The sequence below is a fragment of the Eupeodes corollae genome, chromosome 1, assembly GCF_945859685.1.
Source record: "Eupeodes corollae chromosome 1, idEupCoro1.1, whole genome shotgun sequence".
NCBI classification, from domain to species: Eukaryota; Metazoa; Arthropoda; class Insecta; order Diptera; family Syrphidae; genus Eupeodes; species Eupeodes corollae.
Genome location: NC_079147.1, coordinates 211,647,880 through 211,659,966, shown reverse-complemented (window position 1 = coordinate 211,659,966; position 12,087 = coordinate 211,647,880). Strand labels below are relative to the sequence as shown.

Here is a 12,087-nt window from a genome sequence, read left to right as displayed (position 1 = left end):
TCGCAATTTGCAAACAATGAATCACACCGCGTTGACTATTTCCATTAGAGAGTACCGGCTTGACCAGAGAACATGGACTATGCCAAGCCAAACGTTTATCCCTATCGAAGCTCTAAAAAGCAGCATCCACTTTAATACTTGTATGTACGAATATAGGATAGTATATCCTTCAAAACAACTCACAAACGAACAAACTATAACGAACCAACATTCAAAAGTCAAACACCAAGCACTTAATTAATCGCCACCGAGATAAATTTTCTACTATGTCACTATAAACGGCGCGCGGGTGGTGGTCGACTACGAGGTGCGGTGCGTTGTGGTACGGTACTTATGTATAGTCGTGAGTAGTGTCGTGACTTACCTGGATGTTATTGATTTTCAAAATGCTTCCGTCCGGATATAAATCTTCCCACATCACTGTTTGCGGATCCGACTGAAAGAGTACACCATTACGCGTCCAGCTGTATCCTAATTGTCCATAACGTTTGATATCGTTACCGGGCGAGAGACACCGGACACGCAACGAATCCCCACGATGCAAAGTCACGCTAGCCGGGTCGACCCTCAGTCGGGGTGGTGTTTGAATGTGCACATGAATCGAACGACACTGCTCCACGCTCCAGTCCACCACCTATATATCCACATCCACAGAAAAGAGGGATGGCAACGAAAAAAAACAGAAAGAGAAAGAGAAAAAAACACATAGAATGTAGCAACTGTAAAGGATAGAAATTCATAACTCATATAAAAGGATGTTGGGTGGTTGGATGAATGGTTAGTGAGGTTTGGGTGAGCTGTATCAGGTTTAGGTCTATCTAGATACAAAAGGTGTTACGAGCACGATAGAGCATTTGACTAAAAAGCACTCAACGAACGTGTGACACCAATGGGAATCAAGATGCTGTAGTATAGCTTCTGTTGATTCTACAAATTGGGTTAATTTTCTTTGCACAGTTTATTGTGCACTCGAGGATGAAAGGGCAGCTTCAGCATCAGCATAAGCGGCACAAGCAGAAGCAGTGGCGGGCACCCACCCAAACGAACGCTGACGAGGACGACGACGTTTGTCAGTCAGCAATAAATGAGATGCAAACTCAATTTAAAAAAAAAAAGAAAAGAAAGAAAAATAATAAGATTGAAAATGATTGAAATAATCAAAAGAAAAAACGAATCGCCTGATGGGTGTGCGTGCAAACGAGAACAAGTTGATAATAAACATGTTGGGGAAGTCGAACCAACATCTTGGTATCGCTGATGGGATAAATTTGCTGAGGGTCTATTATTTCCAGAGATAAAAAAAAAACACCGAATCTTTTCAAGGGGGGTGCCCTTAACCTCTTCGAATAATTGATTTCAAAAAGTCGCTCCTCTTACGCACGAACCACACAAAAAGCCACTCTTTGTATATCAGCTACAGTTGAGCCCCAATGCCCAAAACAGTGGGTTTCAGGAAGCTTAAATATATAAACAAGGGACATACAAAATTGGGTTAGTTTAAGGAGTTATTATAAGAAAAGAAAGAAAAGAGAAGCAAGTAATTGCACGCAGATAGAGATATCAATTTTGTATTAGATAATTTTTCGGTAAAAAGTCGATCCTTTAGACAAGGATAAGTCAATTGATGCTTAATGTATTAAAATCATAAATTAAAAGGGTTGACGAGCAAGGAGTCTCCATGAAAAAACTCTTATGGAAATAACGCCAAAAAAATTAAATAATCCCACAAAATTCCCAAACAGATATTTGGCGAGTTATTTCACGGAGCGTTAGGAAAGTCTTGCGATTTTCTAAACTAGAACTTTCAAAAAGCAGTTCCTGAGATTTAGAGGAAACGAAGGAAATGTCGTTTGTTTCAAACAAATAAAATGCACGACTGGGTCGCACGAACTTGCTCCTGTAGACTAAGAGTATGTTTAAAAAAGTACTTATATAAGATTTGAAAATATACCTGTAAAATAAGTTTGTCTTCAAAGATATAAATGCCAATATGTACAATTGTACATAATGAAAACCATAGTACTCTCATGAGCAGAAACTTTTAGGGCGACCAGATGCAGAGTCGTTAGCGTGGCGTTAGTATCGAAAGTTGAGAAATTCAGCGGGAGCGAGAGAAAAATATTATTTCCATTCCCATAAGCAGACAGCAGAATAAGGGAGATAATTAATTTTCGACCCAAAAAGTCTACACAATTTCCTTCATTATATTTTATATAAAAAACAAAATGGCTTAATATTGTATCTAATAAGGGGATGAAACAAACTTTTGCATGCTTACATCAGCTGTTTAGGATCTTTTACCGATATTTGTTTTTATTTACATTCATAAGTCTGCTTTTACTTAATTAACGAATCGCGGATTCGTATATGAAAAAAAAAAGCGAACGCCAACCCCTGAGGGGCTGGCCCAACGGTTCGACTTACGGAATAAATAAACGGTTATTAAATTTGACAATATATTTATTTAACGACTAATCAGGTCCGGGCTCACAATTGAACTGATTAACTTAAAACTAATTCCCTAAAATAACACCTAACGGCGTGCATCGATGATTGCTGCGTCAGCGACCTTGATACTCGTAGTGTCGGTGCATTCACCTCAATGCACCGTTGTCCAGAATATGATACCCACCAATCGTGGGAACTTATGAGAATATGCTGTTATGCTGAATTGGCAAATCATAGTCGCGCGTGTTGGCGCGAGGTGTTAACTCCTCCCCCTTTGAAAATCTACGTCCCGTAGATCAGTATTTTAAGATGAGATGTTAGGGGTAGGTAGCACCGGTGGTGGTAGGATTTGGATCTTTGGTAAGTCAATCTTCCTGTGCAGCTTGCGCCATATCATCCATACAACTATTGCCAATATCAGGAGGATCGTCACATCCGTAGCAGTATAGGTGTTTAGCCGATATGATAGGCCATTCAGGATCTTGATGTTCTTGATGCTCATGTCATGAAGGTATTCGATGTCCACTTTGTTCACTTTCAAGGATGTGTTGGTTAAAACTGGTGGAAGCGCTTGAAGCGATGTTGCCGTCAGGCTAACAAATGTTCTGTTATTTAGTCGAATTGATTCATTGTAGAGCTGGATCAAATATGTACCGGAGAGATCCTTTGATATGTTCTTGCTATATAATTTTCCTTGGAAGTTTGTGACAAATATCGTGTCTTCCTTGATCAGTTCCGTAATACTGGCTGTATTGGTACGAATTGCACAATTAGCGTGCCCTCCTTTAAGCAACCGAACTACGCATCCCTCTTCTTCCAATTTTTCTAAAGAGCTTTCATCACAAGTCGTCATGTTGCCCATACTAAGGCAGTTGGATATTATGCCATAGGTATCTTCATGGTTTGCTAGAATCTTAGAATAAGGTAGGTCGACTTGCTTTCCTCCCAGGATTGACGCTCTGGTCAATAACAAGTTGTACTCAGTCCTGCTGACTTTAGGCATAGATAGTACGTACAGTAGGATGGAATCGTTGGTATAGACTGATGGTTTACCAAATTGCAAAGCCTCCACAACGTTAGCATATGGTAAAGTTTCAACTTCGCTGATAAGCCTGTTGATCTCTTCATGGTCCAAGAGATTTGTATTTACGATTCCGCTTCTCGCCATCTGGCAGGCGCGAACAATTTCGTTTACATCTTCTTTCACCACTAATAATTCGTCCATAACGTTTTGCTCGTGGATAGCCCTATTAGACGATGACGTTTGGATTACGGTGCTGTTAATGACCTGGTTGATCCTTTGGGTGATATCCTTTGTTATCCTAAGGATCCTCTCGTTTATTTTGTATTGATGATTATTATTCTCGATTATGTTGTTCTCGTTTTTGAGCACTTCATCCCAATCTGCTGCGTCAGGGTTACCGGCCAACCATTTCCACGCAGAACCAATCCAATTAATCGACCTTTGCCTTCTATGCATTTTTCCTTTGAGCATATCGATTCGTTCGTGAAGCTGGGTAAGGTGATGGCGTGCCACGGTTTTCTTTTCAGGTTGCTTGATTACAGCTTGGACAGCTAAAGTCATTTTGTTGAGCAGATCTTCAAATTCATCTAACCGGATCAAATGCACCAATTTGAAGTGTCCATCGATAATCCACCCTGGTCCTTCCTTTATTGTTACCATTGGGGACTGGTACTCGAAGATAGTGAAGCCTTGCACGGCCGTTAGGAATAATAAGCTATATTGTGTTTTAAATTTGTTACATTGGTTAAATATAAATAAATCAGTTAAATATAAACTTAATAAGGAAAAAAATAGGTCATGAAAAGTTTAAAAATATTAATAATGTAATATCGTTATTAAAATATCTAGAAAAAATGGAAAAATTAAAATTAATATTCTGAAAAAGAAATGGTTATTAATTATGTAATAATATAGATAATATAGTTTGGTTTTTGTTTAGGCATGGTGCCATTGACCTTTTTTTTTTTTTTCTTTTTTTTTTTTTTTTTTATACATATATATTATAAAAAATTAAATTTTTATATATAAATAATTTTTTGCAATTTTTATGCAATTTTATGTATGCATGTATTTCATTAGTATGATGATTTTTGCCATACATTTAATAAATATACAATTTTTCTGCATTTTATTCATTTCATTATTCTATGCTTTGGCTTTGACATTAAGGTTTCGTTACCTATATCATTTTATTAAATGTACTATTTTATACATTTTATGTATTTATTTCATTACATTTTATCATTTTATGTCTTTTTACATTACATTGCAAGGGTACATTTTTTTTTTTTTTTTTTTTTTTTTTTTTTTTTTTTTTTTTTTTTTTTTTTTTCGATGTGTGCTTTCTTTGTGCGGGTGTGTGTTCTGTAGTTAAATATTCTTTAATTGGGATTTGTGAATTTTTCTACCTGTGTCTGTTATAATGGTTACCTTGTTATCTTTTGCTACCACCTCCTTCCGATACAGCGGCTTATGTTTGCCCTGAATCCTCTTGAAGGATGTGTAGACTACGTCACCTTTTTTGTATTTCTTCGGGATAGATTTCTTTTTATTATGCCATTGGTTTTTGGCCTTTTGATTTTTTTCTATCTTTTCCCTAAGTTCCTGATTTACTTTTATCCGATAATTTGACATCTTTTGATAATTTACTCTGGAACTTCTGTTAAAAAACATGTCAGATGGTTTTCTGCCAGTGAAAGAGTGAATTGTATTGTTATATCGATCGACCGATATGTGTATCAGCTCCCTTAGCTTAAGTTCTTTATACTCGGCTCTCAAACATCGAAAAATTTCGAGAACTGTTGAATGAAATCTTTCAACTTGGCCGTTAACCTCGCTACGATTAACGGGTGTTTGGTACATCTTTATGTCGAGCATTTTGATAAAGTTAATTATTATGGGGCTGAGAAAACTTTTTTCATTGTCTGTAACTAATATCCTGGGGACTGTAAAATAGTGAAGTACTTTCATCACTTTGTCCCTTAGATATAGAGAGGACTTGTTCCTAATGTGGAATAATTTAGCAAACTTTGAAAACTTGTCGATACATGATATAAACTTTTCACCCTGGATTTCCATAATATCCATGTGCAATATCTCACAAGGATAAGAGGGAATAGGAGTAGGCTGAAACATAGGGGTCGCCGGATGTCGATCATACTTGTTTGTAAGGCAAATGTCACAGGACTTTACATAGCGTGTTATTAAGCTATTCATTTTCGGGAAGTAATATCTTTCAAGGAGTTGTTCCTTGTTCTCTCGAGCATTTCTATGAGCTCGCTTGTGTTCCTTACTAATGAGTTCCCACACTCGATTCTCGTCTGTGACATCTTCAACAATTCTTTGTGTCAGCCTAATCTTATAGCTGGAAAACGTTTCCAAATATACCTTTTGCAGAAGTTCCATACAAAGTTCAGGAATTTTAATGCCATTAACTATATTGGGCCTAAGTTTGGCTTTAAGGACAGCTGTTAGGGCAACGTTATCTAGATACGGAGTTGAGAAGTAGTGTCTTATGTAACCGGGATGTGGTTCCTCCATCGAATCAAGTTTATTATCTGAAACCCTGATAATAATCTGGTTTCGGAAAACATTCAATGGAGCTTCCACATGAGGAATCAGATCCGTTGAATCCTGCTCTGCACTGTGCATTGTTCCACTGGCCGACACAGTTGAAGCCGATTCGACATCTTGTGATCCTAAGGAGGAAACCTGTTCGAAAGCTGTATCAGTATCGGATCTACCATCAGCGAAATTTTGTTCGGAAGCTGTGTCTGTTGAAGATGTGTTCTGTAACGCATTCACTTCACATTCTGTTTCAGCTTTAGCTGAGACAGTCGAGTGGTCGTTTACAATATTAAGTCTCGATAGTGCATCTGCTACCACATTTGATTTTCCAGGCTTGTAAATTAATTCACAATTATATTCTTCTATCCTAGCTTTCCATCGCTTCAACTTTGCGTTGTAATTGCGATTACCCAAAGCATAGGTAAGAGGTTGGTGGTCAGTGAATATTTTAATTTGTTTTGCACCATATAAATAGGATCTCAGGTTATCCAGTGCCCAAACTATCGCCAACATTTCTTTCTCATTTGTGGCGTAGTTTTCTTCACTTGCGGTTAGTGATCTGGAAATAAAGGCAATTGGTCTTTCCTTACCTCCGTCTCCTTGGGACAAAACTGCTCCAATGGCTATGTTGGATGCGTCAGTAGTAAGAGAAAATGGTTTACTAAAATCTGGGAATGCAAGTACTTCAGCAGATGTGAGGAGCTCTTTTAGGTCATTAAACGCTTGTGTGGCTTTTTCATCAAGTTCTATTGATATTTTCCTTGATTGGTTGGCCTTGACTTGAGCGTTTTCGCCTCTTGTTAAATTGGTAAGGGGTTTAGCGACTTTGGCATAATCTCTAATAAATTTTCTGTAATATGAGGTTAATCCGAGAAACGATTTAAGCTCCTTCAAATTACTTGGAGGTTGTATGTTTCGGATAGCCTCAATTTTCTTTTTATCAGGTAATACACCATTGGCCGTTATAACATATCCAAGGAATTCTACAGTTGTATCCATAAAGTGGTTTTTTTCAAGGTTGACTTTCAAGTGCGCTTCACTAAGTCTTTTCAAAACCATGTCAAGATTTTCTAAGTGCTTTTCCTCATTCTCACTGAAAACGATTATATCGTCGATATAAACGTAACATATTTTCCCTATGAATGGCTTGAGCACATCGTCAATTGTGCGTTGAAAAATAGCTGGAGCGTTTTTGAGCCCGAATGGCAGCCTCAAAAACTCGTATTTGCCATTCATAGTGGAAAAAGCTGTTTTAGGAACATCCGAGGGTTTCATGGGAATTTGGTGAAATCCCGAGGTCAAGTCTAGGGTTGTGAAGTATCGGGCGTTCCCTAGGCTAGCAAGAGTGGCATTTATATCCGGTATTGGATATGCATCAGAAATTGTCACGCTGTTAAGTCTTTTGTAGTCGATGACCATTCTGAATTGCTTCTCGCCATTCGCCTTAGGTTTTTTGGGCACAACCCAAATTGGTGAATTATAAGGACTTCTGGAAGGCCTTATTATCCCTTCGTCTAGAAGTTTATTTATTTCTTCCTCAACAACTTCTCTTAAGGATGACGGGTACGGATAGCTCTTTGTATATATAGGCTCATCTGTATTTGTTTTGATTTCGGCCTGAATGGAAGTATCGATTACTTCGTTAATATTGATCGGCCCGAAAAGCGATTCGTGTTTCCTAATCAATTTTTCCAATCCCTGTCTAATGTCGTGGGGAAGATCCTCATTAAGCACAACGTTCACCTGTCGTGATATCTTTGCTTTGAGCGGAATCTCTATATTGGGTTTTATCGTTAGAAGGTTGTTTTTTCTATCAATGACAGCCTCCAATTCTTTGAGGGTGTCATCCCCAATGATTCCATCGAAAGAATCGAGTCCAGGTAGTACAAAGAATTTAACAGGAGTATCATTGCCAACCTTAGAGAAAAATCTTCCCTCGACATAATTAGAAATTTTAACATTACCAGCGGCAGACTTTACAGAAAAAGGTTTTGGAAGCGAGATTGAGGGCTGGTCGATTTTTGGGCTAATGAAATTCTTGTTGGCCCCCGTATCAACAAGAAACTTCAACACTACTCCATCCTTTGCAACATACTCTATATATGGTACGCTAGATGGCCCCCTGACATAAAATTTATCTCGTCACAAGTAGCTTCCTCCGCAGATGCGGAGTAGCTTTCTAAATCCACTTCGTCTTCCGCTTCGATGTTGTACAAGCGTTGCTGCTTGTTAGGGAAGTTATCAGAGGCTGCTCTACGTTTAAAGGGGTTGCCCTGGAACTTTGATCGATTTGCATAGTTCACTTGTTTGCTCTGGATGCTTCGATCAACATCCATCTTCTCCGAAGGCTTCGGTGCAGGAACATTTTCCTGAGGAGCATTCCAGGCAATCCTGTTATGCTTCCCTATTGAATTTTGTTGGGGCCTTCTCGGAGGAATATTGGGTCTCACGTCTCTATTACCAAAATGTTGATTCATAGGAGACGTGATGGTGTTAGAGAAGGAAGAGGAGTGTACAGAACTACTCCGATAGTTGACGTTCTGTATTTCCAGGCAGGCAGAGTAAGCTTCTGGGAGTGTCCGTGGCCGTTGAATCATCAACATTCGTGAGATATCACCATTGAGGCCACGCACGAACACATCCAGAGCCCTATTCCGGTAGGTTTCTACCAAAGCCCTTACGGTTTCCTCACTATGCGACTCCGTTTTTATTTTGTTAACCATCAACGATAATTGATGGTTAACAGCCGCATAGAATTCATCCAGCTTGCTGCCCTTTTGAGCAAGCTGGTTGAGCTGGTGCTCCAGAGTTCGAAGGTCTCGCTTATCTGCATAATGTAGAGATAAGCAAGTCTTCATCTCACTCCAGTCACCATCAAAGATATTGTAACTAACTAGAGCGGCGTCAGCCGGACCTCTGATTTTACCCCGAATGTGTTGTAAAATCGCACGGTAAAGCGGTTTTGATTTAACTATTTCATAGTCTTTAAGGATTCCCTCTACAGTATGTATCCATGATACATATTGAGTAGGATTTCCATTAAAGACCTGAAGTTCTTTAACGCAGTCAGGTAGCTTACTTATTTCCCTGAGATCAGCCTCTGTTTGAGGAGGACTAAGCTCAAAATGGCTAACAGCCGAAGAAGGTGCAGCTGAGGAGGCTGACGAATTTGTTTTTCCTTCGACAGCTTCGATTCTCCTCTCAAAGCTTTTCAATTGGGAAATCAAGCTACTGACTGCCCCAGTCAATTCAACAATTTGTTGGGCGACTTGATCCATAGTTTATGTTTTTATTTTAAAAATCTCTCTCAAAAAATAAAATAAGAATAAAAAAAATGTAAAATGTAGGCTTACCTTAACAGACACTAGGCACAGATTATGAAAGATTATTTTTCACCTTATTAAACTTCTTTTTTCTTTTATATCAAATAACTGCACACACTCACACTTGCACAATTAATAACAATTAATAAATTAAATATGATTATTCTTTTCAAATTAGGAATAATATATATATATCTTTTCTTTGAATAGCTTAATGCTTCAAGGATCACTTTTTCTATAGAATATAGATAAATTATGGGCTCTTTTTTCCCACTCACACAATTATCATAACTTCCTCGCTTTAGTCTTTAGTCTTTTAAAAGATATATATTTTTTGTTGAAATATTTTTTCCTGAAAAAAAAGGGTTTAGATTTAGTACTCCCCTTAACCGACGGAATAGGGTTTCCAAGGAACCGTGTTGCGTGGGAGGTGTCGTTTGAATCCCGTTTAGCCGCAAGCAGCCTACTAATGGAACGATCACCATCACCGTCGTATCCTTTAGCCTTAACAGATATTCGCATGTTCCCATGTTTATGCGAAAAGTTTAGTTATTATCCAAAATGGTCAACTGTGTTCCCATGTTAACAGTGACGTTCACTCAAATAGAGCGTATTGGTAATGAACTAGGATCTACAGGCGAAAAGGATACAGTTTTGCAACGCGGTCCCTGCTCGGGCGCCAATTAACGAATCGCGGATTCGTATATGAAAAAAAAAAGCGAACGCCAACCCCTGAGGGGCTGGCCCAACGGTTCGACTTACGGAATAAATAAACGGTTATTAAATTTGACAATATATTTATTTAACGACTAATCAGGTCCGGGCTCACAATTGAACTGATTAACTTAAAACTAATTCCCTAAAATAACACCTAACGGCGTGCATCGATGATTGCTGCGTCAGCGACCTTGATACTCGTAGTGTCGGTGCATTCACCTCAATGCACCGTTGTCCAGAATATGATACCCACCAATCGTGGGAACTTATGAGAATATGCTGTTATGCTGAATTGGCAAATCATAGTCGCGCGTGTTGGCGCGAGGTGTTAACTTACTTGGGTACGATCTTTGTATATGAAAATTTTTTTGTATTATGTATAAAGCTACGATGCGATTCATATAGATTCAACTTGTTCCTTCAAAGCTTTTTTCCTTTGGATAGCTTTATTGTAATTTTATATTAGAAGAACCAGGATGGAAAATAAATAAGATAAGAAAAAGGCAGACCATGAATGTTTAAAATGTAAAGCGATCGCCTATTGGTTGTGTAGTTAGGTAGCAGGTAGATGTCTAAAACGAATAAAGAATAGTTCATTGGCGTTCTTAGCTTTATGCAGATAGATAGATAAGGACATGTTTATGATGATAATGAAGGAGTGTTATTGGTAGCTAAAAGGTATATACTACATTCCTTATTTACTAACAGTTTTCAGCGCAAACATGGAATTTCTACGTTCAGTTTATTTATTTTGTTAAAGTTTAAAAAAAATAACCAGCATACGAACAGGTACAAGAAATTGCTATTCATGTGTTGTTTACAGACAGGCTTTTGTGCGTTTTGGATTTTAGTTATGAAGTGACACGTAAGCAGTAGTTGTAGAAGTTGTACGTAATACCTTTATAAATAGGTTAATGTGTATAAGTTGAAAAAAGTGATTCTAATAGAAAATACATATACTCTTTCTGGCCCGTTTCTTTAACTTTTACTAAGTATTTATTCTTTTATATAGGCGAAGGCAAGTAAATCATGTGTGAAAGAACCTTTTTCGTAAAGAATAATATTTTAAAATCACATATACAAAGTTACCAAGATATTACTTCTTGATATACACTTTAAAATAGATTGTTGATTAAATATATCATATTCGTTAATCCGATACAGTTGCGCTACATGGGCGGCCATTGTTGTTATTTACAATAATTTTAGTTACAAAAATAGATACATAAATACGTACCAAATGCACTAATTTAGATAAAAGCTAGGAATGTAATTACAATTTTGTCAAAATAATGCGCTCTTTCGGGCTCATGCACAGTTAAAATATTAAAAAAAAAACTATTTTAAGATTAAAAATTTCGCCCGAAAAATAAGTTTGTCTTCAAAAATTTAAATGCAATTTTATAAATAAAAAAACATTTTATTTTTCAAATTTTTTTTTATGAAAATCGTCAGAGCTGTTTTTTTTTTAATTAATTTTTTATATATAAAATTTTTCAATTTTGTTCTAAAAATATTTTTGGTACGCAGTTGTTTAGAGATTGTTAGTAAAAAAATGTTGAAACGTTTTTGAGATATCGAATTTTAAAAAAATAAAATTCAATATTTTTTTAAAAATCCAAACAATAAAAAATTGCATTTTTGATAATCAAATATTGTTAAAGCAATATAAGAGCTTATTCAGAAAAAAAATTATTGAAATCGGTTTATAAATTGGTGAGAAAATTAAAAAACAAAATAACGGTTCTATGAGTGGTACCTTTCCTGAGCAATACAAAAATTTGTTTTTCTTATTAAAAGAAGCCAAGTTACAAAATAAAATTTTCGAAAAAATTTAAAGAAAATCTATCGGTTTGTTTTTGAGAAAATTCGAATTTTCGTTTTTTGACCAAAAAAATTGTATGGTGGTTGATCTTAAAAAAAAAATGAAAAAACCGCCTAACGCGAATCTACTCAAAACCTTAACTTCCAAGTTTGAACTCAATCGACCCAATGGTTTAGGCTGTA

At 36.9% G+C, this 12,087-nt stretch overlaps 1 protein-coding gene across 1 annotated transcript in view; it reads right to left on the bottom strand.

Moving 5' to 3' along the window:
• LOC129954275 (uncharacterized) overlaps nucleotides 1-12,087 on the bottom strand; it is a 214,844-nt gene that overhangs the window by 97,822 nt on the left and 104,935 nt on the right. Inside the window, exon 10 of the mRNA XM_056068118.1 lies at nucleotides 365-634. Coding sequence (XP_055924093.1) covers nucleotides 365-634 — 270 coding nt within the window. The remainder of the gene's footprint in view (nucleotides 1-364; nucleotides 635-12,087) is intronic.